Source organism: Hemitrygon akajei, unplaced genomic scaffold (genome assembly GCF_048418815.1).
Source record: "Hemitrygon akajei unplaced genomic scaffold, sHemAka1.3 Scf000113, whole genome shotgun sequence".
NCBI lineage: Eukaryota > Metazoa > Chordata > Chondrichthyes > Myliobatiformes > Dasyatidae > Hemitrygon > Hemitrygon akajei.
The window spans coordinates 1,510,533-1,538,270 of record NW_027331999.1 but is presented as its reverse complement, the minus strand read 5'-3'; the positions used below and the strand labels follow the sequence as shown (position 1 = coordinate 1,538,270).

General features: G+C 45.8%; 1 protein-coding gene across 2 annotated transcripts; it reads right to left on the bottom strand.

Annotated features, from left to right (window-relative positions):
• Window positions 1-5,679: 5,679 nt before the first annotated feature.
• On the bottom strand, window positions 5,680-17,045 carry LOC140723450 (uncharacterized). 2 transcript variants are annotated; one of them, XM_073038028.1, is made up of 2 exons: window positions 17,001-17,045; window positions 5,680-11,826 (listed from the first exon to the last, which is right to left on the bottom strand). In XM_073038028.1, the coding sequence occupies exon 2, from the start codon at window positions 10,970-10,972 to the stop codon at window positions 9,401-9,403; it is 1,572 nt and encodes a 523-aa protein (XP_072894129.1). In that variant the 5' UTR covers window positions 10,973-11,826; window positions 17,001-17,045; the 3' UTR covers window positions 5,680-9,400. The 2 variants fall into 2 exon arrangements, with proteins under 2 accessions (XP_072894129.1, XP_072894130.1); XM_073038029.1 differs by having other exon boundaries at window positions 5,680-11,378; window positions 17,001-17,036.
• Window positions 17,046-27,738: the final 10,693 nt, after the last annotated feature.

Sequence of the window (27,738 nt, the reverse complement as noted above, 5' to 3'; positions counted from 1 at the left end):
AATGTGAGGAGCCTCAGGAAGCGAGGTGTGTTGGGGTAAGTTACCGCGACTCAGGGGCCAACATCAAATTTCCCGAACACAACACGGAGGAAGCATCACTCCCCATCTGGGGACTCTCAGCACGCACCACGTGATCATGCGTCACAAACCGGATGGGCGGGGCAGATCTGCGCCTCACAGCCTCACCGGACCTGTTGTCGGTACTTCCATTTCAATTCCGTGAAAATAGACAGCCTTGGCTCCTGGTTTGGTTCATTCAATGCAGATTAAGGGAAGTCGACACATTTCTGACAAGCCCAGATAACGGGAAAATAAATGATAGATAGATAGATAGATAGATAGATAGATAGATAGATAGATAGATAGATACTTTATTCATCCCCATGGGGAAATTCAACTTTTTTTTCCAATGTCCCATACACTTGTTGTAGCAAAACTAATTACATACAATACTTAACTCAGTAAAAAATATGATATGCATCTAAATCACTATCTCAAAAAGCATTAATAATAGCTTTTAAAAAGTTCTTAAGTCCTGGCGGTAGAATTGTAAAGCCTAATGGCATTGGGGAGTATTGAGTAATGAGTAATTGGCCCTCAGTTCGGGACTCACTGTCGACATCAGATGTCCCCGCTCGGGATCGGTCTGAATACTTACCGATGGGAAAGTGATATCTTCGGACCGCAGACAATGACCCGACCCCCGGGATCCAGACCCAGGAGGCGAGGACACTTTCCCGAACTCGGAGATCATTCACTTCAGCACTGTGTGGAAAGAAAAATACTGCCCACCCAGAGACTGTGAGCATCTGCGAAGAGATTGTTACATCTGCGGGTAAATGGGAGGGGCAAATGGGGCCACTTGACCGGTGGGGTCTACCACGCCAGACAGACCACTCCAGTTACCCAGCACTCTGTGGAAATAAACAAACTTGCCGCTCACATCTCCTCTCATTTTAAATGTATTAGACATTTCAACCCCCAGGAAAAATATATCGTCTGTCCACTCTATCTATTCCTCTCCTAATCTGATAAACGTCCATCCAGTCTCACCCCAGCCTGCGCCGCTCTGAAGAAAACAACACAAGTTTGTCCAGCCTCTCGTTACAGCTCATGCTCTCTAATCCAGGCAGTGTCCTGGTAAACCTCTTCTGAACACTATCGAAAGCCCCGGCATCCTTCCGAGAATGGGGTCGACCAGAACTGTATGAAACACTACAGATGTGGGCTAACAAGTTTTTCAAAGCTGCAACATAACTTCATGAGTTTTGAACTCAGTGCTTCAACTAATAAAGGCAACCATGCCATTTGCCTTCTTATCGACCCGACCAATCTGTGCAGTCTCTTTCAGGGAGCGATAAACTTGGAGTCTAAGATCCCTCTGATCATCGACACTGTTCAGGGTTTAGCATTTAACACTGTACTGTCTCATACATTCAGGGGTGCAGTGCTACCAGAGCTCATCGGAGCGCCGCTCCGACACCTCTGTAAAACAGTCAAAATAAACAAGCACGGAATTTAACAACCACGGATATTAAATAGAGGGAATTTTACGGAAGCGGGGGTTGGGAAAAGGGGGTGTTGACTGGTGGGGAAAATACCACTAATAACATTAGGATATTTGATAGTTTTTGGTGAAATCCTGGAGCTGTGACTGTTTTTTATTTAGGTATTTGTGAAATTCCTTCCTGCTCGATCCGTTGTCCTTGGAAGCTGGGAAATACCTGTACACAAATGTGAGCATTTTTCCGCTCTTTCCAATGGGTACCATTGGATTCCAGGAAGGAGCTATATTAAGCAAGGAATGAACATCGAATCCCAAGTTTAAAAGTCGATAACAATGAAAGAAAAATTCACTGCTCGCGATCTTCGTCCTGATTTTGATGAAATATTCAAAGTAATCACCCAAAATCCTCTTCTACACCTGGATTTTTTTTTTTTGGAAGCCAAATTGAAAAAAAAAATTCTAGGCGACAAACTAGTTTTACGTCATTTCATATCATTAGTAGCTGATTAACTCCTTGGCCTCGCTCCACCAACTGTAGTTGACTGAAAAGAGGCTCTTTTTCTCTTTGTGTTGATTGGAAAAAGAGTGATTTAGTGAGGCAATGAACGAGGTGAAATGCATTTCCAAACCTCCCAAATGGTTGCCCTCCTCCGGTTAACATTTGTCACTTCCAAAATACAATATTTTCTATTTGTATAGTTGCGATAATTTATGTAAAGATTCAAGCTTCTTTAACTTTTTATATATTTAAACACTAAACAGGATGTATAAAGGTCGAACCATGTAACACCTGACGTGTGAGGATATTTTGAGTATCGACACTCACAGGTACACTTCAATATATTGAGAAAGGGATGGAGCAGTGGACCCAGAGTGAAGTGATAAGCAGGTGAGAGGACGTACAAAGACAGAGAGGATGAGAGGGAGTGGGAGGGAGGGGTGTGAGGTAAATTTGTTCACCGGAAGGGGAAATCGATATTCATGCCATCAGGTTGGGTGGGGGCACCCAGACGGAATATATGTTGCTGATCCTGCACCCTGAGGGTGGCCTCATCTTGGCAAGGGATGGGATGACACGTCGGAACGGGAATGGGAATCGGAATTGAAATGTTTGGACACCGGGAAGTCCCGCTCGGAGTGTATAGTTCAAAAGTTAATTTATTATCAAAGCAGGTATTCATAAATAATGCCGTTTTTTCTTCTCCAGAGAACCACGAAACAAAGAAAGCATGAACATCGTTCAGAGAGAAAAAAAAAATCCCTCCCCCCTCCGCATCAAAAAGACGGCATCCCGATCATCAACCTCCAAAACCCACCCCTCCCGCACAAAAGGGTAGAAAAATATCGACACCCGTTAAAAACACCCCTACCCGGCACAACTGCGGAGGATCCGGTGTCTTCAGTGTAGAGGCGGCCGCATCGGGAGCAGCGGACACAACAGGCGACCCCGGAAGATTCACAGGTGAAGTGTCGCCTGACCTGGAACGATGATTGGACAACGGAGAGAATTCGGCCGTCCGGCCCTTTCACTGGGACACCCCGAACTCCACATCAAATCCGTCCAAACGAATCTGCGTGAACTTTAATGATCAATAAATATAATTCCTCACAGCGATCAGCTGTCTGAATGATCCGCTGACTCTGAGAGGAAGGGGTATCTATGGTCTACACTGTCAGGGTGTTGAGTTTACCAGGAGTCAAAGACTGCAGGGACGGGAGGTTTTCTGTTGACTAATACACTGTGTGTGGACCCCGCTGGCAATTCTGGTGCTGTGACCCGAATCGAGACAAACACCACGCTGCCCACTCCACCAACAACACGGTACAGCCGGACACATAACAGGGGACTTTACATCCCACAACACTGGATTCAGTGATGAAACCCATGATTAATGTTCTTGTCTCACCGAAAAGTACATTAACCCTAACCCTAACCCTGCAATATGGTGTAAAATCCCGCTCCCCATACTAACACGGGTTTTTCAGACCAAATAACAAACTGCCGGAGGAACTCAATGGGTCGGACAGCATCTGTGGAGGGAAATGGATCTTCAACATTTCGGGCCGAGACCCTCCGTCTGGACTGAGAGTGGACGGGAAATAGTCAGAAAAAAGGTGAGGGGTGGGGATGGGGCAAGAGCTGGGGAGTGAGAGGTGGATCCAGGTGAGGGGGGAGGTGGTGAGGGGGGAGGTGGAAGGTGAAAATAGTGACATGGGAGGGAGGTGAGTGGTTGGGGCAACACGGGGCTGCAGAAGATGGAAATTAATTCCATAGAGGATGAACAAAGAGGTTAGAGAGTATTTGTTATAGAGAGTGCAATGAAGATTCACCTGACTGATCCCTGGACAGGTGGGGTCATAACCTGAAGAAAGATCAAATGTGATAACTCTAAATGTCATTTAGAGAATCGAGGACTGAGAGGTGAACACATCGAAATGCAAAGCATCTTTACCGGTTGAATCAGGGATCCCAGTCTCTGAAAAAGGGGATGGGAATCAAGCCCGTGACTCTGTGACCTAGGGGTGGAGGGAAAGGGATCGGTGTAGATATGGTGTGGAAAAGTAGACATGTATCTGGAGTAAATATGGAATAATGTGGGGAATGCGGCGGATGGGTCGGGCAGTGTGTGAGGGGTGAGGAGCAGAGTCACCGGTTCAGGAGGAAGTCCCTCCACCCGTCACCTGATCCCGTTTCCTGTTCACTTTTTTCTGCAGATCTGCAGCATTTGTGGGTCACTGCTCGATGTGTACGTGTAGCTTCACCTTTGTCCCCTTCAGACAACGCAGAGGATCCGGAACAAATAGTTCCACACAATTAAAATAGTTTATTACTTTTTCACAATTAGAATACTTTATTACATTTTTATTTTTTCTATTTTTGTACTATATATATACTTACTTTAAATCACAATTGTTAAAATCTTTTGTTAAGAATTAGGTTCTACTGCTACCGCAGAGACAACGAATTTCATGGCATATTCCGGTGCTACTAAACCTGATTCTGATATTGATATGGGAGACCCACCACCGGTCACCTGATCCCAGTTACTGCAGATCGTAAAGTGAGATTGAAGCATTTTCCATATATTTGCTTTCCACAGAAATGACAACAGTTCAGTTTCCTTCGGTTCCGGAGCAGAAGCTCAGTCTGTCTAATATTTCCACACAATTAAAGTGGGGAATTTGTTTATTATCATCACGTACTGAGCTACAGTGAAAATCTTGCCTGATGTACCATCCACAAAGATCGATCCATTACAACAGTACATTGAGCTCATATACAACAGAAAAATAACCTCAACAAAGCATTATGGCTGCAGAGAAAGTGCAGTGCAGATAGACATATGGTGCAGGGTCACATCGAGTTACATTGTGAGGCCAAGTACATTTTATCATTTATTTGGCTTATAACCACAGACAGGAAGCCATTCTTCAGCCTGGTGATACATCAGGTACACCTTTAAGGCTTTTGTATCTCTCTGTCAATGTGGGAGCGGATTTGCAGCATTAATGTCCAGGTTATGAGGTTCTTTGTGTACATGGCCTGCTTTTCTGAGGGAGGGGAAGTGTAGGGAGAGTCCATGGAGTGGAGGCTTGTTTCTCTGATGTTCTCTGCTCTCCAAAGTTCTCTGCAGTTCCTTGCAGTCATGGGCAGAGCAGTAGCCATACAAAGGCATGAAGTATCGACAAGGAGCTCAGAGACCTCGGCCTTCACCCTGCCTTGTGCAGCTGGATCCTGGACTTCCTGTCAGATCGCCGGCAGGTGGTAACAGTGGGCTCCATCTCCTCTGTCTCGCTGACCCTCAGGACACACAACCCACAGGTTTGTCTGTTTGGCCCTGTCATTTACTTTCTGTGCACCCGTGATTCGTGTTGCCACCCACAGCTCCAATCTGCTAATTAAATTTGCTGAGAATACTACATTGATTGGCCTAATCTCAAATAATAACTTTCAATCGATCAAATGCATCCTGACAAGGTTCAGTCCAAACAAACTTTTCACCCTTCTTCAGGAGATTAGTCAGAGGAAGAGCGACAGCAGCAAATTTCTTACAGAACTTACGGTAATATCCATTCATTTCCAGAAACCTTCTAAGAGCCTTCTTAGCAGTCAGAATAGGAACTTGAGAAATTGCCTGAACTTTTGCCTGAACAGGAGCCAACTTGCATTGACCTACAACATAGCCAAGACAGGTCACAGTGGCATGGCCAAATTCACTCTTAGCCAAGTTAACTGTAAGGCTGGCCTGGGAAAGCCTGTCAAACAGCTTTTCTACTGCAGAGATATGCTCTTCCCAAGTGTCACTCCCTGTGACTAAGTCATCAATATAGGCACCTGTGTGTTCTAACCCTCGAATTTCAAAATCAATCATTCTCTGGAATGTTCCTGGAGCATTTTTCTTTCCAAAAGGCAAAACATTGTATTCATACAACCCAGATGGTGTCACAAATGCAGAAATTTCTCTACCTCTGTCCGTCAATGGAACACACAAATACCCCGTCAACAGATTAATTTTTGTAAGAAATTAGCTATTCCAACCTTATCGATGCAATCATCTATCCTAGCGATCGAATAGGCATCTGTTTTTGTTACTGCATTTACCTTCCCATAATCAGTTCCTCTAAGACCTACTGAATCTGTTTCCACACTTACAACAATTGCTCAGCCAATTTACATTTTCTACGTTCATGCGATATGGGTGTTGTTTAATCGGTCTGGCTTGCCCAATATCTGCGTCATGTACTGAGACCGTGGTTTGCTTGGGAACATCGGGAAATAAATCTTTAAACTTCAGAATTAATTTCTTCAGCTGTTGTTGTTGCTTTGGCTGCAGATGAGCAAACTTGTTATCAATATTTTCTGGAACAACCGAGTTCATTAGTCTAACTGGGACCATGTTTGGCTTTTAAAAAGTCTCAGACGAGTCAATTGTTTCATTCTCAGGGTTGCCAGATTCACATATTTTGACAACACACACAGATGGTGCCTGATTGTCAAAATAAGGCTTTATCATATTCATGTGTACCAGCTGTGTTAGTTTACTTCGGTCGTGTGTTGTAATAACATAATTCACATCATTAAATTGAGCGACTATTTCATACGGTCTATTGAATTTCACCTGAAGTGGATTCGTCAACATAAGGCAAGCACCTTATCACCCACCCGGTATTTTCTTTAGCAACCGTGCTTATCAAACCAACACTTCATTTTGTTTTGGAGAAATCTTTAAGTTTTGTCTTGCTGGGCTACAGAAATGGTATAGTTTATTTTTGAACTTTAAAACATAGTCTAACAAGTTAACATGTACATCGCCATCAATCCACCGCTCCTTTTACAAGGTCAAAGCTCACCTCACTCTGCGACCAAATATGAGTTCAAATGGAGTAAAGCCCAATGATTCCTGAACCGACTCTCTTACTGCGAACAAAAGCAAATGTATTCCTTCATCCGAATCCTTTCCATTTTCAACACAGTATGTCTTAATCATTGTTTTGGGGGTAGAGTGAAATTTTTCTAAAGCCCCTTGTGTTTCCGGATGGTATGTAGACGATGTAATTTGTTTTGCTCCCAGTTCATAAACTACCTGCTGAAATAACCCAGATGTAAAATTACTTCCTTGATCAGACTGGATTTCTTGAGGCAAATCGAATAAAGTAAAAAAAAACTCGGTAAGAGCCTTCAACACATTTTTAGCTTTAATATTGCTGAGAGGCATTGCCTCTGGGAATCTGGATGCAGTACACATAATAGTTAGCAGATACTGATGGCCAGCTTTAGTCTTTGGCAATGGGCCAACACAATCCACTATAACTTTGGAAAAGGGTTCACCGAATGCAGGTATAGGCTGGAGTGGGACCACTGGGATGACCTGATTAGGTTTAGTCAAAACTTGACAAGTGTGACAAATCCCAGCATTAATTTCTGGTTTACCCTGGTTATCCCTGCTACTCTTTTCGAAACTCTTATTCAGGGTAAACATAACCTTATGAGTTAAAGCAAACTGATCTGCTAATCTAGCAGACTCCTGCATAGTGGCAGCATCATTTCCATCTAAATACGTCTTTATGTAATCAGGGACGCACTTTTTGAATTCTTCAATTAAAACCAACTCTTTCAAGCTGTTAAAATCAGCATTTACATTTTTATATGTGCACCAGCGGGCAATACACACAAATTTCTCATAAGCAAATTCCATATAAGTCTGGTTCACAGATTTCTTCAAATTTCTAAACTTTTGCCTGTATGCTTCTGGGACCAACTCATAAGCTTTGAGCACAGCCCGCTTCACTAGGTCATAATGTGTGGTGCGTGGCCAGCTGGTTAAAGTGTTGAACTAGCGATCTGAAGGTCATGATTTTGAGCCTCAGCCAAGGCAGCGTGTGTGTCCTTGAGCAAAGCACTGAACCACACACTGCTCCTGCACGTTTATAGCCCAGTGGCGATGATTGGGTCAGCATAAATAAATAAATAATCAGCTGCTTCAGCAACTGTCAAAGCAGAATAGACATGCTAAGCCTTCCCCTTTATTACACTTTGAGACAATTTTCTGTCTGTTTTTCTGCCTCTCTAGCCTCAAACTGACTCTGCCTTTCCGCAGACTCCAGCTTTAATTTTTCTCACTTGTACTGGAGCTCAAGCTCACTAGGTTTACTTAAACAAGTTAAACAAAGATTAACAGTGTTATGTGTATATATGTGTGTAAATATAACTCCCAAACTATTGAGCTCGGGGAAAATAAGGCTTGGAGTCTTCAGATGGTAAAGTATGAAAGTTCAGTTCATCCACAAAATAGGTGATGAGAGAGATATTTGTAATTCAGGGTAAATGTCGAGAGAAGGCAGTTATGTCGAACAGCAAGGGAGATGAGGCTGAGTACAGAGCTATGGTGGAAATCTTGTCACATGGTACGAGCAGAATCATCTGCAGCTTAATGTGAAAAAGACTAAGGAGCTGGTGGTGGACCTGAGGAGGGCTAAGGCACCAGTGACCCCTGTTTCCATCCAAGGGGTCAGTGTGGACATGGTGGAAGATTACAAATACCTGGGGATACGAATTGACCATAAACTGGACTGCTCAAAGAACACTCAGGCTGTTTACAAGAAGGGTTAGAGCCGTCTCTATTTCCTGAGGAGACTGAGGTCCTTTGACATCTACCAGACGATGCTGAGGATGTTCTACGAGGCTGTGGTGACCAGTGCTATCATGTTTGCTGTTGTGTGCTGGGGCAGCAGGCTGAGGGTAGCAGACACCAACAGAATCAACAAACTCATTCGTAAGGCCAGTGATGTTGTGGGGGTGGAACTGAACTCTCCGACAGTGGTGTCGGAAAAGATAATGCTGTCCAAGTTGCATGCCATCTTGGACAATGAATCCCATCCAATCCATAATGTACTAGTTAGGCACAGGAGTACATTCAGCCAGAGACTCATTCCACCGAGATCTAACACTGAGCATCACAGGAAGTCATTCCTGCCTGTGGCCATCAAACTTTTCTAATCTTCCCTCAGAGTGTCAGACACCCTGAGCCAATAGGCTGGTCCTGGACTTATTTCCACTTGCAAAGATTAACTTATTATTACTTAATTATTGATGGTTTTATATTGCTATATTTCTACAATATTCTTGGTTCGTGCGACTGTAACGAAACTCAATTTCCCTCAGGATCAATAAAGTACATCTGTCTGTCTGTCTGTTCTCCAGGTTCCATAGTGTTAAAATGAGAGAACAGTTGCTGTAGATTTTATCTGTGATATTTACAAATCTACATACGAATTATCACCGAAAGTGACTTGTCATGAGGGGTATCATCTTCAAATGAATGACCACATCACACCCAGGCAAGGGTTAACACATAAGTGGTCTCGACAGGATATCCCAAATCAGATCCACTCCTATGGGTTAAATGAGCAGGTGAACAGCCTCTCTGTAGTGTGAACTCGCTGATGTTTCTGTAGGTTGGATGACTGAGTGAATCCCTTTCCACAGTCTGAGCAGGTGAACAGCCTCTCCCCAGTGTGAACTGACTGGTGTGCCAGTAGGTGGGATGACCGAGTGAATCTCTTCCCACATTCTGAGCAGGTGAACGGCTTCTCCCCAGTGTGAACTCGCTGATGACTATGTAGATTGGATGAATGAGTGAATCTCCTCCCACATTCTGAGCAGGTGAATGGCTTCTCCCCAGTGTGAACTCGCTGGTGTACCAGTAAGGTGGATGACTCAGTGAATCCTTTCCCACATTCTGAGCAGGTGAATGGCCTCTCCCCAGTGTGAACTCGCTGATGTCTCCATAGATGGGATGACTGAGTGAATCCCTTCCCACATTCTGAGCCGGTGAACGGCTTCTCCCCAGTGTGAACTCGCTGATGTCTCCATAGGTGGGATGACTGAGTGAATCCCTTCCCACATTCTGAGCAGGTGAATGGCTTCTCCCCAGTGTGAACTCGCTGATGTCTCTGTAGGCTGGATGACTGAGTGAATCCCTTCCCACATTCTGAGCAGGTGAACGGCTTCTCCCCAGTGTGAACTCGCTGATGACTCTGTAAGGTGGAAGAGTCAGTGAATCCATTCCCACATTCTGAGCAGGTGAAAGGCCACTCCCCTGTGTGAACTTGCTGGTGTGCCAGTAGTTGGGATGACCGAATGAATCCCTTCCCACACTCTGAGCAGGTGAATGGCCTCTCCCCAGTGTGAACTCGCTGATGAATATGCAGGTGGGATGACTGAGTGAATCCTTTCCCACATTCTGAGCAGGTGAACGGCTTCTCCCCAGTGTGAACTCGCTGGTGTACCAGTAAGGTGGATGACTCAGTGAATCCTTTCCCACATTCTGAGCAGGTGAACGGCTTCTCCCCAGTGTGAACTCGCTGATGACTATGTAGATTGGATGAATGAGTGAATCTCTTCCCACATTCTGAGCAGGTGAATGGCTTCTCCCCAGTGTGAACTCGCTGATGAATATGCAGGTGGGATGACTGAGTGAATCCCTTCCCACATTCTGAGCAGGTGAACGGCTTCTCCCCAGTGTGAACTCGCTGATGTCTCCGTAGGCTGGATGACTGAGTGAATCCCTTCCCACATTCTGAGCAGGTGAATGGCTTCTCCCCAGTGTGAACTCGCTGATGTACCAGTAAGGTGGATGACTCAGTGAATTTCTTCCCACATTCTGAGCCAGTGAACGACTTCTCACCAGTGTGAACTCGCTGATGTCTCCGTAGGTGGGATGACTGAGTGAATCTCTTCCCACATTCTGAGCAGGTGAACGGCTTCTCCCCAGTGTGAACTCGCTGATGTCTCCGTAGGCTGGATGACTGAGTGAATCCCTTCCCACATTCTGAGCAGGTGAACGGCTTCTCCCCAGTGTGAACTCGCTGATGACTCTGTAAGGTGGAAGAGTCAGTGAATCCTATCCCCCATTCTGAGCAGGTGAATGGCCTCTCCCCAGTGTGAACCCACTGGTGTGCCATTAGGTCAGATGACTGAGTGAATCCTTTCCCAGATATTCAGCAGATCACCAGCCTTTGCCCAGAGTGAACTGACTGTTGTGTCCACAAGTGGGAAGACTGACTGAATCCTTTCTCACACACAGAACAGGTGAATGGCCTTGCCCAGTGTGAACTTGCTGATGTACCTTCAATTGTGATAACCGAGTGAATCCATTCCCACTGTTTGAGCAGGTGAACAGCCTTTCTCCTGTGTAAAATGACGGGTTGCCAGTTGGTCAAATGACCGAGTGAATCCCTCCCCACAGTCTGAGCAGGAAGGATGGTCGATTGAATCCCTTGCTCCACTTCTTAAATATCTGGACAGAGACAACAAAACTGGTGTGCCGTGTTTGAACTTCCTGGAGACAAACTCCTTCTTGTTTTGAACCTGTAAAAAGATTTACGAAATCCATCAATGGGTTTAGGACAACATTTCAGATGAGATTACTTGAGTTGCCAAGGTTTGATCTGGTATCACACTGCTACAGTGAGGTTCTATCCAAGTTGTGCAGAGAAATCATCTTCTGACTGGGCAGATTGCTGGTATCTGGAATGACCATCAATTCCCCGATGCTCTTCCTGTCTCTATAAGAATGGGGCATTTCTGCCATCTGCAATTTGTACCTTGGCTGAGTTGGACTCTCTCCATTGTTATTATTCCCTGTTCCTGCTGAGCTGCATGGGTGCCTGGCCCCACAGTAACTGAAACAGTCTCACGCAATTCGCCTTTCTTGATGTGCATCTGGAATTTTCTTTTATGTATTATTAACTTAAAGTGCCACAGATTTAATGCCATATAAAAAATTCCTGTTGAGGTGAATGGTTGGTCCACACAGCTGTTAAAAAGACAGAGTGAATTTTTATAGTATTTCACATTCTTGTAGAAAATTACAACACAGAAACATGCCCTTTGGGCCATCTAGTCTGTGCTGAACTATTTAATCTGCCCACTCCCATACCCCTACCATGCAGGTACCTACATGAACCTCTGAAATGTTGAAATCGAGCTTGCATGCACCACTTGTGCTGGCTGCTCATTCTACACCCGGATGACCGTTTGTGTGAAGAAGTTTCCCCTCATGTTCCCCTTAACATTTCACCTTTCACCCTTAACCCATGGCCTCTGGTTGTACTCCCACCCCATCTCAGTGGTAAAAGCCAGCTTGCATTTACACTATCTATGCCCCTCTATCACAATCAAATCTCCCCTCAATCTCCTACAGTCCAAGGAATAAAGACCTGACCTGTTCAATCTTTCCTTATAACCCAAGTACTCCAGACCTGGCAACATCCTTGTGAATTTTCTCTGAACTCTTTCTAAGTCCTTACATCTTTCCTGTAGGTTGGTGACCAAAACTGCACTTAGTACTCCAAATTAGGCCTCACCAATATCTTCTATAAGTCAACATAACATCCATCTATTGTTGTCAGTACTTTTGTTCATGAAGGCCATTAGGCTAAAATCTTCCCTTCCATCTCTATCTAACTGTGATACCACTTTCAGTAAATTAAGGACTTTCTTCTACAAGAGGTCCCTTTATTCTACAACACTCCTCCGTGCCCGACCAGTCACTGTGAAAGACCTCCCTTGGTAAGTCAGACCAAAGTGCAACAACTCACACTTGTCTGCATTAAATTCCTTTTTCCATTTCTCAAACCATTTTGCCAGCTGGTCCAGATCGCACTGCAAGTTTAAATGCTTTTTTGGCATTGACTAGATGGGACAAATAGCCTGTTTCTTTACTGAACTTGTCCATGTTTCTATGGCTGAGAAGATGGCCAAACTTGTTTGGAAGGGAAAGGGTAGGAGTGACAATTGAGCAGCAGTGGCTGGAGTTTCTGGAGCAATTCGGGGCCTGAGTGATTCCACAGAAGTGGAAGCATTAGAAAGACAGGAGGACACAACTGTGGCTAAAATGAGAAGCCAAAGCCAACATAAATGTCAAAGAGAGGGCAAACAAAAGAACAAAAACTATTCGGAAGCTTTGAGAAACCAAAAGAAGACAACAAAAAAATTCAGATGAGCTCAGTGCGTGGAATCATGACTTGTAGTCATTAATGGGTCTCGGTAGCGCCCAACAGTCTGAGGCATTTAGAGGAACAAAATATACGAGGCTTCAATTTCTCTTCAAAAGCAAGGTTTCCTGGACCAATTACCTTTCAACTTTCATTTTGGCAGGCACATACAAACTCTACATCCTCAAAAATTCACCTCTGAATGCCTCCCACTTACAGGTACTCCTTTGCCAGGAGACAACCTGTCCCAAACCACACTTGTCAGATCCTTTTTGATACTATCAAAATTGACCTTACTCCAATTTAGAATCTCAACCCGTGGTCCAGACCTCTCTTTTTCCATACTTACTTTGAATCTCATGGCATTATGATCACAAATTCTGTCACCACCCTGGATCATTTCCTAACAGCTTATTGCACACTTCTACATCAGGAATTCTACATCCTGATTAAGGGCACATTTGACAAACTTTACCCCATCTAATCCTTTTACAGTATGGGAGTCCCAGTCAATAAATGGAAAGTTAAAATCACTTACTGGAACATCCTTTGTTTCTTGGCATGGTCTGCAATCTCTCTACAAATATCTCTAAATCCCTCAGACTGTTGGATGTAAACAAGCCCCTATAATGTCTACAATATCATAATTCCCTGTCCTGAGCTGATCGGGCTTTCCTACGGTGCTTCTTGCATTGTGATATACACAGCTCAGCACATTCATCGCACCATGCTCAACCATTTGATTGCTGACTCTATCTGAGGTCTGAACAAGATCTGACTGGTGTAAAGAAAACAAACTCTCCCTCATTGTCACAAAAACAAAGGAGCTGATTGCGGACTGCAGGAGGAATGGAGACAGGCTAACCCCTGTTGACATCAAAGGATCTGGGGCTGAGAGGGTGAACAGCTTTAAGATCCTCGGCATAAACATCACCAAGCATCTCACATGGTCTGTACATACCGGCTGTGTTGTGAAAAGAGCACAGCAGCACCTCTTTCACCTCAGATAATTGAAGAGGTTGGGAATGGGGCCCAAAATCCTGAGGACTTTCTACAGGGACACAATAGAGAGCATCCTGACTGGCTGCATCACTGCCTGGTATGGGAACTGTACTTCCCTCAATTGCAGGACTCTGCAGAGAGTGGTGTGGACAGCCCAGCGCATCTGTAGATGTGAACTTCCCACTATTCAGGACATTTACAGAGACAGGTGTGGAAAAAGGGCCCAAAAGATATTGGGGACCCAATTCACCACAACCACAAACTGTTCCTGCTGCTACCATCCAAGAAACGGTACCACAGCAAAAGGACCAACAGGCTCCAGGACATCATCTTCTACCAGGCCCTCAGACTGATTAATTCATGCTAATACAATTGCATATTTATGTTATACTGACTGTTCTATGCACAAACTATTTATTATAAATTACTATAAATTACACATTGCACATTTAGATGGAGATGTAACGTAAAGACTTCTACTCCTCATGTATATGTATGTAAGAAAGTCAATTCAATTCAAATCACCCTCTCCACTATCTGTCCAGTCATTCTGGCTCCCATTACCCCTACAAATCATTTTAACCACATCAGCACCTCCCTCCACCACACTTGCTCTCGCAGCCTTACCACTAGGATAGTAGTCCCCTTCCTGTTCTGTTCCCCTAACTAATGAATCCCCTATCACTCCTTTGACTTTCCTCTGCCAGGTAATCGCCCCAATACTTTCTAAAGTGTTCCACCTGTTGTTGTGTGGGATAGCAACAAGAGTACACTGTGATGGCTATTTAACCTCATTTCCCTTCCTGACTCTCGCCCAGTTCCCTGTGTCCTGTACCTTGTGTGTAACTCACCTCTCTTCATGTCATATCTATCACCCCCTCCAACTCCTGGATGATCCGGATACCAGCCCCCTCCTTTGTGAGAATTGCAAGAGCCCTAGTGAAAGGGGAGTCAATGACCCGAGAGAGAGCAAGAGAGAGAGAGAGACATGCCGAATGGACACAGGAAATGGAAAGACAGCGACGTGCTGGATACCGCATTCCACTGGGACAAAAGCTGGCGACTGTGGCATTGTTCTCAGGAGACACCTGGGAACTGCAGACGTGCCAACTCGCAGGGACATTGTAAAGCCCTCGGGCAAAGTGGGCTGGTTGAGAGAGATTGCATCACCTGCAACCTGATTGACACCTGAGATCCCGTGAGGCAGTATAAAGAAGGGTCTGAAAGAGGACGACCCTCAGACGCACCAAGGAGACACCGAGAAGCACGATACCGCTTCCCGTGGGAACGGGAAGCCATTTTGAAGGAAGCCACGTGCGTTAAATTCCGAATGCGGAGTTTGTGGCTAGAACCAACGGAAAACCGCTTTTATTTAACACCAGGGAAGCCAAATCCTCTGAGGCTGAGGATTTGATTCATAAAGACAACGGCAAGTGTTCTCTTTTCCTAACAATCTCTCTCTCTCTCTCCAACACGTGAAACCAAAAAGGGAAAAGCCTGCAGACTTCAGAGTGACTCTTTATATTTCCAATTGGACTCAGTATTATACCCTAGACAACGAAAGAGCTTATTTCTGAGTGATTATTAATGTACCTGCGTTTTAGATTGAGTATTGACGCATGTTATCTGAATGTTTGTATTAACCTTAATTTTTGTGCCCCTTTATTAATAAAACTTTTGAAAATAGTACCATTGGACTTCAACTGACATATCTATCTTTGCTGGTAAGTGAAACCAGTTACTGGTTTCATAACACTCACCTCTCTTCATGTCATATCTATCACCCCCTCCAACTCCTGGATGATCCGGAATTCATCCATTTCAAGTTCCAACTCCTTAAAGTGCAGGGTTACAAGCTGCAGCTGGATGCACATCTTGTAGGTGAGGGCATCAGGGACACCGGAGGTCTCCCCACCTTCCCACCAATGTCCCCTCCAATTTGTAATGACAAGTGTGCACATAAATCTTGTACTGTGTATTTTTTTTACCCAGTGACAACATGCGCACAGTGAATTTTATATAGAGAGGTATTCATTTTCACAGCTAGCAAATCACTGTTGATAAAAACTTTGATCTCCTCTGGGTTCGATCGAGTTCATCTGCACTCTCACACAACCTACGTAGCAGGCCTATAGTGGGTTATGAAGGATTTTCTTGCCAGAGCTTTTGCACACTGTCCATATGTGACTTCTTTGCTAAATGATGCTTTAAAAAGTCAGATTTCCAAATTTCACTCCACTTCTTCCCATTTGCAAATTCTCCAGCAACTTTTGCATCACCACAATACAGACAGGTAACAGCAGTTTCTGTGTTGTACATAAATATTTCCCCTGAACCCTCTCCAGGTGACTGACGGTGGTGAACTCAGTGAATGCAATGCCAATGAATATGAAGGGAAGGGCAGTAGTCTGTCTCACTGGAGTCTGGCACATTTGTGATGTGAAAGTTACTTGTTGCCATGGGCAAAGGTTTTTGATATTATCATGTACCCAGAAAGAATGGGTCAAAACATGTTCTCACCTGTAGAAAAGTTCAGAACAGGAGGAGGTACAACAAACAACACACACACAAAATACTGGAGGATCTCAGCAGGCCAGGCAGCATCTATGGAAAAGAGTACTAATGCTGAGTTCCGCCGGCATTTTGTGTGTGTTGCTTGGATTTCCAGCATCTGCAGATTTCCTCTTCTTTGTGATTGGAGGTATAACAAAGGTAATTTTCTCTACTGCTGATGCAAAAGATTTTGTTCCCTTCCTCTGAGTTCCTAATCCTTGCATTTAGATAGCTGGAGCTCAGCTCTGTCTGAGAGATCCATCGGTTCCCATTCCCTCATCAACCGGAAGCTCCCCGGGGCCCGTGTACGGATCGTGAGGCTGAGAGAGAGGGGGAAGAGAGCAGGACTGTTCCGGAATTGCTGGCCACCGTGACCGGATTTCACAGGAATCGTCCTGAAGTCGGTGTTTAATATAAAAACGGAGAGAATCGCTCTTACCTGCGCCCGACATTTTCAAGGCCGTCTGTGAACTGCGCGCATGCGTGATACTCGGGGACGTCATCAGCCTGACGCCTGCGCATTTCATCGGTGCTTTAGGGCCGGCGAAATTTTTAACGCACCGCATTATGGGTAATTACAGTGCCATTAAACATTTCTGCAAGCACCGGTTCATTGTCCATACCTCATTTTTTTTTCGTGTGTATAGAAAAATCAGCAGCTGTTTTAACGCAGATAGCGGCTCCCATAAACAATATACTCAATACCAACGTGTATCTAATGCCAAAGTAAAATGCAGTTAAAAAACACAGGAGATTCTGCAGTTGTTGGAAATACAGAGAAGCACACACACACAAAATGCTGGAGGAACTCTGCAGTTCAGGCAGCAACTAAGCAGAGGAGTACACAGGCTAGGCATGCTGAAGGGGCTCGGCCTAAGCATTGTCTATTTATTCCTCTTCACATTTTCTGCCTCATCTGTTGATTTCCACTAGTATTTTGCAGAAATTAACCACCTTTTTTTCCGGTCAACCAGTTTCCAAATGTTTCTGATCTTTCTTTTGTAGCCACATCCAGCTGGTCTGATTCCTCCTCCTCCTGGTAAACTCTAGACCCCATCTCTCTCTGGAGCCCCAAAGCCCTGACTCAATCTGGCAACTCGTCGGTTTCTGACTCTGCTCCATCGAAGATTCACTCGCTAGTCTGCTGTCAGACTTTAGAGGTGCATTGTGTTACGAGACCGCAGGTTCGTTCACTCTGAGTGTCGCTTAAAGTGCCTGAGTGAGGCGGGGCTGTGACGTCAGACACAAGCTGCGGCAGCCTGAGGGAGCGGGAGCGGTAGAGGGAGAGGGAGCGGTAGAGGGAGAGGGAGACAAGCTGTAGGAACTTCAGCGTGTGACTGCTATAGGCTGCAACTCTTCCATGCCCAAAAGGTTGGATTGATCTGATCATCGGCACGCAGTGCACAACGGATGTGTGACTGTCACTTCGGATAATCCATATGTGTGGATTTGCTGGAGTGTCCTGTGGTATCACTTTTGTAGATAGATAGATACTTTATTCATCCCCATGGGGAAATTCAACATTTTTTCCAATGTCCCATACACTTATTGTAGCAAAACTAATTACATACAATACTTAACTTGTCGGCCCTTACGTGGAATCGGGGTGTTCTGTGGTAACCACTTGAAGACGATATTCCTGTCACTGTCACCTGGTGATATTTCCAAGTGGATTTCGGAACTAATCGACGGATAAGATCTTCAGCGACTGTTATTTCGTTTACCCAGCGTGGAATGTGTGTGGAATTCTTCGTAATTGCCTTCTCTCTACATGTTTGTGTGGATTTACAAATCTCTCCTCTCTCTCACTTATTCCGTGGATTACTGAACTTTTCCACTTTACCATCTGAAGACTTTAAGCATTGTTTCCCAAGCTGTGATAGTTTGGGAGCTAAATATACGCATTACACTGTTAACTTCTTTTTATTTCCTTTAATCTTTTATATTTGGAGTAGATACTGTTACGTACCCCGTCACAGGTCAAAGAACCAGCAGAAATAGAAAACACCGTGGAGTCTGGTATTGCTATAAACTAATGCTATTTATTAGTAACTACACGATACAGCAATATAAATGCAGATATGTCAAACAGGTTAGCAATGATTATGTGTGTGTGTGTGTGTGTGTGTGTGTGTGTGTGTGTGTGTGTGTGTGTGTGTGTGTGTGTGTGTGTGTGTGTGTGTGTGTGTGTGTGTGTGTGTGTGTGTGTGTGTGGAAATAGGAAAGCCAAGCTTCTTCACGCCTCGGGGTGAATGGATACCATCTTACGGTGATGAGTGAAGTTCAGATAGATAGATAGATAGATAGATAGATAGATAGATAGATAGATAGATACTTTATTCATCCCCATGGGGAAATTCAACATTTTTCCAATGTCCCATACACTTGTTGTAGCAAAACTAATTACATACAATACTTAACTCAGTAAAAATATGATATGCATCTAAATCACTATCTCAAAAAGCATTAATAATAGCTTTTAAAAAGTTCGTAAGTCCTGGCGGTAGAATTGTAAAGCCTAATGGCATTGGGGAGTATTGACCTCTTCATCCTGTCTGAGGAGCATTGCATCGATAGTAACCTGTCGCTGAAACTGCTTCTCTGTCTCTGGATGGTGCTATGTAGAGGATGTTCAGAGTTATCCATAATTGACCGTAGCCTACTCAGCGCCCTTCGCTCAGCTACCGATGTTAAACTCTCCAGTACTTTGCCCACGACAGAGCCCGCCTTCCTTACCAGCTTATTAAGACGTGAGGCGTCCCTCTTCTTAATGCTTCCTCCCCAGCACGCCACCACAAAGAAGAGGGCGCTCTGCACAACTGACCTATAGAACATCTTCAGCATCTCACTACAGACATTGAATGACGGTTCGGTTCGAGGGATTGAGTCGAGTAGTGATGGACTGAGAGAGACGGAGAGTTTTGAGTCTTCAGGTAAGCTGACGCCGTCGATAGTCCCGTCGTCCTCTGAAATCCTTTGGAAGTCACCGACTGTGACCACTACAAACGGGACCGTTCTTCTGTGGTGGAGTTATTAACCCAGGCGAGGGATGGGCACACGAATAACTCCCCACCAGTCACAGCCTTTTCACACTGCGAGAGCCACTGATCGATGCTCCTGATCGATCTTCCAAAGTCCACCTTTTTCTGTGGACACAACAAAGCTCATTCTGTGTCCAAAACCATGTGTCTGGAGGTCTATCAGCGGACCTCCTACTTATCTCTCCGTGCTGAGCCCCAGCTGTCCATCAAACAGTTCCTCCCTTCTCTCTCTGTAAGAACACAGAAGTTGACAGTGTCCTTGTAAAAATGTAAACAAGCTTGCAGAGAAACCATAACTCTCTCTCTCTCTCTCTCTCTCTCTCTCTCTCTCTCTCTCTCTCTCTCTCTCTCTCTCTCTCTCTCTCTCTCTCTCTCTCTCTCTCTCTCTCTCTCTCTCTCCCTCCCTCCCTCCCTCCCCCCCCACCTCTCCCTCTCTCCAACAAGGTGTTCGGTGTTGAACAACAACTCCTTCTCTCTTTTCAAAAACACAGTTCATAGGGGTAATTCAGGACCCCGTCACAATACTAATAAAGATAGTGGTTTTGACATCGAAACCAGACTCCATTAGTGATCTGTTGCTGGTGGTACGTAACAATTGCAACAACCCAGCTGTCTGAGGCACAGTCCTTTAAAATTGGTGAAAATGACACAAAACGTTGAAAAGAGCGGGGAAGAAGGAGTTTAACCAACTTCGTCCGGAGCCCTGAAGAACGTCACAACCACAGTGAGCTCATCGTCTTATTCAGCCCGGAGAAAATCATGCAGGAAATTCTTGCAGGTGTATAAGATGATGAGAGGCATTGGTCGTGTGGATAGCCAGAGGCTTTTTCCCAGGGCAGAAACGGCTAACACGAGGGGGAATAGGTTTAAGCTGCTTGGAAGTAGGTACAGAGGAGATGTCAGAGCTAAGTTTTTTAAGCAAAGAGTGGTGGGTGTGTGGGATGCACTGACAGCAACAGTGATAGAGCCGGATACAATAGGGTCTTTTAAGAGACTCTTAGATAGGTACATGGAGCTTAGGAAAATAGAGGGCTATGCGGCAGGGTAATTCTAAGCAGTTTCTAGAGTAAGTTACATGATTGGCACAACACTGTGGACCAAAGCGTCTGTAATGTGTTGTAGATTTCTATGATTCTATGAAATTCAAGGGAAATCTGTTATGAGTGATGAACAGATCTGATGGACAATGGGGTGAAGAGTTAACCATCCTCCCCCCCCCCCGAGAAACACGAACTATTACTGTTGCAATGCTGACCATGAGAATGAGACGAAAAACAGGCAAGAACATTTGCTACAGATAAGAGAGGGGAGAGAGACTGGTGATTTACTGTATTATGACTTCTGCAAGGGTTATTTATCTTCTACTATTTTGCTGATAAACATTCCTCAGTGGACTGAAGGAGTGGCCTGATTTGACGGACACAGTCATTCAGGATTGATGGATAGCTGAGTCCCCGTTAGTAGGGATAAAAGACAGGTCTGGAGACACACCCTCCAGATACGCCAGTGGACACTGATTGAGTGTCGGAACCCACAAGAAAGGTGGGGGCTTCGAGGACCGAACCAGGATGTCGGTCATTAAGGCTATCAGTGTAAAAGCAGGGATGGTGGGGGTTTGTGTGTGTGTCCACTCTTGCCAGAGTGACGAGTCCACCACAGAAGAACGGTCTGGCTGAAGACCAGAGGGGTCATAACTGAATGACCACAACGGTACGACGGATTAAGAAAGCAAAGGAAGGTTTGGCTGCTGTAGCTGTTACATCTCGCTCTCTCTCTCTCTCTCTCTCTCGCTCTCGCTCTCTCTCTCGCTCTCGCTCTCGCTCTCGCTCTCGCTCTCGCTCTCTCTCTCTCTCTCTCTCTCTCTCCAATGATTACAATACAACAACCATAACTACATCAGCACTCATGAACTGAACTGAACTTTATACTTTTCTATGACAATTCATTTACCCCTAGACATCGATAGAGCTTGTTTATTATTGCTTTTTATTATTCCTACACTTTTAGGTTTATTACTGCCAACTTGTTTTATATGTATATCTGCATTATTGATATGGTCTTGCTTATTTTTATTAATAAACACCTTTAGTTTGGTGCCACCAGACTCCAACGGATTCTTCTTTCTCTGCTGTTTAAACACCCAGTTACGGGGTACGTAACAAATCTCCTATCCCATAGAGTGGTGACTAGTTGCAACCTGTCATTACAGGGAGAGTGAGAGGGGAACGGCAGGGATATATTTTCATATACTGATATGGAACAGAAACATGGGCAGGGACAAGATGGGCCGAGTGGCCTCTCCAGTGAGGCACGGAATTTGATACAGAACTGATTCATATATCATAGCTCCACAATATTAATCACCAGTCTAGTTTAAGGCTAACATCAGCAGAACAGACTCCTCCAATGCTCAGTGACCAGGGTTCAGTCCTGGGTGCGATGAGCAGCCGCAAGAACTGCAGAATCTGACAGTAACAGTCCCTCATGAACCTGCAGCTGCCTTCAGTCACCGTGATGGTTAAACATTTAACACGGAGCTGATTTGAACTTCCTCCCTGATGTGAAGTTGCTGGTGTTGCAGCAGCTGGGATGATTGAGTAAAACTCTTTGCTCACTCCGGACAGAAATGTGGCCTCTATTTATTGTGAACTCACCGGAGCATCACAAGGTGGGTTAACTGAATGAGTCTCTTCACACACACGGAGCAGGTGAACGGCCGCTTCCCAGTGTGAAGCTGTTGGTGTATCTGCGATGGCCGACTGAATCCCTTCCAAAATGAGAGCCAGTGAATGACATCTCACTGCTGTTAACGTCATGGCGGTGTATCCAATCAGATCACCGATATGGACTTTTCTACACTGTTAAAAGCTTACAAAGCATGTCAGTGGGTGAAGGACAACATTTCAACTCAGATAATTTTAGTCTCCATGGTGCCTTCTGAGAAAAACACTGTCACAACTCAAAACAATTTGGAGGGACAAGACTTCATCTTCTAACTGGCCACGGTTCCGGCATCAGGCACAACATCAAACTCTTTGCTTCCCTCTCTGTATCAAAATGGATCATTCCTCCCCTTCATCAGTCTGTGACTTGGCTCAGTTTGTCTGTCTCTTTCGCATTCTCAGCATGCGTCACACACCCACTGAGATCACATTTTATTTACACGGCTGTGACTAGAGACTTTCTGATTATTATGTCCCTCCCGGCATTTGACGGTGGTAAACTCAGAGTCAACAATGGTATTGAAGCTCAGGAGTAGGTGATTAGGCTTTTTCGTTGGAGATCGATAAACTGCCGGTAGTGTGTGTCTGGATGAGTGAGTTGTTTTCAGACTGGAAGGAGGTAGCGTTTGGAGTACCCCAGAGATCAGTCCCTGACCACAGTTGTTCACAGCTTAATGTCCTGGCGGAGGCAGCGAGATATGAGATGTCCCAGTCTGCTGGTGACGCAGAAAGAGTGGAGTTGGGGGAGGGGAGGCTATTCACACGCAATTTCGTAGCTTTGCAATCAGTACAGAGTGCACGGTGGGGCTGCAGTGGCGGGTTCCATTGCTGGGATCTGTGCACAGTCACTGTGGGCTGTGAGGATTTTGTGAATAAAGCACCATTCTCCAATTTAGAATCTCAAGCCGCGGAGCAAGCCTATCGTTTGTATATTTAAGTTGTATTTATGGCATTGTGATAACCAGATACTGCAGCCCTCCACAACCTCTCTATCCAGTCCTTTCAATATTCGACTTCATTTGTATTTTGCCCAGCGGGCCATCAATACTGTCATTCTATGGCTTGACATAGAACTCGCTGATACAAAAGTAAAATTTTCACACTAACAACGCTATGGCTTCTAAGCAAACAAGGCTGCTTTACTTACTTGCTAGTTATATTTTATGATAATTAGTGAGAGCAACCGTGCAATACTTTCTGATATTATTAAATTAAGTATTGTATGTTTTATTGTACCAGTTATACACTGAAATGTAGTGATAAGGTATAATCTTGTTAATTTTAGAGTCAATTTTAGAAAACCTAGCAATTTTCAATTATCTGAAACAGAAATACCGCAAAAGTTATCAACTTCAAACTTTCTGCATAATCACTCGAAGAGTTGAACTGCACGTGCAGGTACCGAGAACTGTATAACTTCAGGCCTTCTAACTTAGGTCACGAACATCAATCACCCCTCGAACAGCTCCGGCACATAAAAAAATTTGCCACTGCACCCCTGTTCCAGCCGTATGGCAGAGCTCGGGCCCAGCCCCTTCCCAGGGCAACGGACCCGATTTACACAAGCTCGGGATCAACCCACATTTACCGCTACCCGAATGGGAGACCCGCCAAAAACAGCTGTAGTGGGGACCACGCATGCGTTTAGCAGGAGGTTCGCGGCACCAGTGGCCGGAGATCCGCACAGCGCCACCAGCGCAATCAGGTTGGTGGGGGGAGGGGTACTCGGACGGAATATAAGGTGCTGATCCTGGACCATGAGAGTGGCCACATCTTGGCACACGTCGGAACGGGAATGGGAATCGGAATAAAATTGTTTGGACACCGGGAAGTCCCGCTCGGAGCGGATAGTTCAAAGGTTAATTTATTATCAAAGCAGGTATCCAAGAACAATTCTGATTTTTTTTCTTCTCCAGAGAACCACGAAACAAAGAAAGAGCATCAAAGTCGTTCAGAGAGAAAAATCAAACTCCCACCTCAACCCCCGCATCAAAAAGATAGCATCCCGATCATCAAACCCCCAAAACCCACCCCTCCCGCACAAAAGGGAATAATATAATCGACCGCCACCCCCCCCCCCCCGGAAAAAACACTCCTACCCCGCACAACTGCGGAGGAGCCGGTGTCACCAGTGTAGAGGCGGCCGCATCGGGAGCAGCGGACACAACAGGCGACCCCGGAAGATTCACAGGTGAAGTGTCGACTCACCTGGAACGATGATTGTACAACGGAGAGAATTCGGCCGTCCGGCCCTTTCACTGGGACACCCCGAACTCCACATCAAATCCGTCCAAACGAATCTGCGTGAACTTTAATGATCAATAAATATAATTCCTCTCAGCGATCAGCTGTCTGAATGATCCCCTGACTCTGAGAGGAAGGGGTATCTATGGTCCACACTGTCAGGGTGTTGAATTTACCAGGAGACAAAGACTGCAGGGACGAGAGGTTTTCTGTTGACTAATACACTGTGTGTGGACCCCGCTGGCAATTCTGGTGTTGTGACCCGAATCGAGACAAACACCACGCTGCCCACTCCACCAACAACACGGCACAGCCGGACACATAACAGGGGACTTTACATCCCACAACACTGGATTCAGCGATGAAACCCGTGATTAATGTTGTTGTCCCACCGAAATAATAAGAAACGCCCATTTTGGTGCGTTTAAATACGAGCGCTCCGCTACAGGTGACATCAGACACTCCCCACTCGCCTGACGTCACACATGGGCTCCCCACACCGGGATCTGCCCTCACGTGCGCGGTGTCTTACGTCATCCACGCGCTGCTGTGCTCGAGCTTTATCGGTTTAACGGCTGGGCTAATAATCACGTGACCACCCCTCCCCCCCCCCAGCTGCGCTATTCCCATTGGTGCAGAGCGATGTCAATAACAGGCTACAACCAGTCGTGGAGGCGGACAAGCCGAGTGGGCGTTACCCCCGCTGAGTCCGTCTCCCGCTCGAGCGCCGACCGCCTCCTCAGAGCGGAGAAAACCTCAAAGTAAATGTCCGCTTTCTGATTTATTTCCATTTCCCTCCGAGGGAAGTTGGGGCGTTTGTGAAGCGTCTCCTGCGGCCGGAGTCTGATGTATCGCTGAGAGGTAGGAGGAGACCGCTCGGCCCGTCGGTTTGATGCCGGTTCCCCGGGGAGGGAGGGAGAGGGGGGATTTTATTGAAAGGGTAAAGATGGTGAGAGAGGGGGCGGACAGGATGTTTGTCCCGGTGGGGACAGGAGGGGCTCATCTGTGGAAATGTCTGAGCCCACGGTGGTGTCGAGCGGAGGGATTCACCACATTGGGGGCAAACACCGGCAGACTGTTGCCCTGCAAGCGGGGACGATGGTCCGGGCAAAGTGACAATTGTTTGTGCTTTGTTGAGATTGTACCTGGAATATGGTGTAAAATCCCGCTCCCCATACTATCACGGGTTATACAGACCAAAGGACAAACTGCCGGAGGAACTCAGTGGGTCGGACAGCATCTGTGGAGGGAAATGGACCTTCAACATTTCGGGCCGAGACCCTCCCTCTGGACTGAGAGTGGACGGGAAATAGTCAGAGAAAAGAGGTGAGGGGTGGGAATGGGGCAAGAGCTGGGGAGTGAGAGGTGGATCCAGGTGAGGGGGGAGGTGGGAAGGTGGAAATAGTTACAGGGGTGGGAGGTGAGTGGTTGGGGCAACACGGGGCTGCAGAAGATGGAACTTAATTCCATAGAGAATTAACAAGGAGGTTAGAGAGTATTTGTTATAGAGAGTGAAATGAAGATTATCCTGACTGATCCCTGGGGTGGTGGGGTCATCATATGAAGAAAGATCAAATGTGATAACCCTTTCATTTAGAGAATCGAGGACTGAGAGGTGAACACATTGAAATGGACAACATCATTACTGGCTGAACCAGGGATCCCAGTCTCTGATAAAAGGGGTAGACTATCCGGGACTGTGATGAGGGGAAAAGTCTCCATTCCGAGGGTGGTGAATATTTGTAAATCCCCACCACAGAGGGCGGTGAAGACTTGGTGATCGTCCTCACATAAAACAGAGGCCGGCAGATGTATGGAGACCGAAGGTATCGAGGAAATGAAGATCAGGCGGAAACATATGGCGGAGATGGGAGAGCAGCCGCCATCTTGTTGATGTTTCGAGGGGCTGAATGGCCTCCTCCTACTGTTTCTCACTTGATGTTTCAGTGTTTCTGTCCAGTGAAGCCAGAGGAATGAGAATGAAAATTAGAAAAATAGAAACATTTTAAAAAACTACAGCAGAATTCAGGCCCTTCGGCCTACCATCCTGGGCCAAACATCTCCTTATCTTAGAAATTGCCTTGGGTTACCCATAGTCCTCTATTCTTCTAAGCTCCATGTACCTGTCCAGGAGTCTCTTAAAAGACCCTATCGTATCCGCCTTCACCACCGCCGCCGGCAGCCCATTCCACGCACTCACCACTCTCTGTGTAAAAAACTTACCCCTGACATCTCACCAGCACCTTAAACCTGTGTCCTCTTGTGCTAGCCAGTTCAGCCCTGGGAAAAAGCCCCTGTCAGTCCACATGATCATTGCCTCTCATCATCTTATACACCTCTATCAGGTCACCTCTCATTGTCTGTCTCTCCAAGGAGAAAAGGTCGAGTTCACTCAATCTATTCTCAGAAGGCATACTCCCCAATCCAGGCAACATCCTTGTAAATCTCCTCTGCACCCTTTCTATGGTTTCCAAATCCATCCTGTAGTGAGGCGACCAGAACTGAGCACAGTACTCCAAGTGGGTTCTGCAACATTACCTCTCGGCCATTAAACTCAATCCCATGACTGTTGAAGGCCAATGTACCAGATGCCTTTTTAACTACAGAGTCAACTTGAGTTGCAGCTTTGGGTGACTTATGGACTCAGACCCCAAGATCCCGCTGATCTTCCACACTGCCAAGAGTCTTACCATTAATACTATATTTGACCTACCAAAATGAACCACCTCACACTTATCTGGGTTGAACTCCATCTGCTATGATGGGAACTGAACCCGTAACTCTGTGACCAGGGTGTAATGGGATGGGACGGGGAAGATGCAGAGGGGGAATTACAAATGTATCTGGTGTAAATATGAAATAATGTGGGAAATGCGGCGGTGGGACGGGCAGCGTGTGAGGGGCGATGAGCGGAGTCACCGGGTCGCGTGGGAGACCCACACGTCACCTGATCCCGTTTTGACGCAGAGCTGCGGCATTTTTACTGGTTTATTTCCGAGGCTCCGCCCACCGCCCTGATCACACCGCGCATGCTCAGTCTTGGAAGCGCAGTGTTGCATTTCGTTCTTTGTTGAAGCGGGTCGGTGATGAGATCGAGATCGGGATTGGGTTCGGGAGGGGGGTCCTCGCCCCCCGGAGCAGCGAGCTGGGGATGAATTATTCTCCGCGG

Coding starts and splice junctions, on each gene's coding strand:
- LOC140723450 (XM_073038028.1), bottom strand. CDS start 10,972: ATGGCACACCAGTGGGTTCACACTGGGGAGAGGCCATTCACCTGCTCA.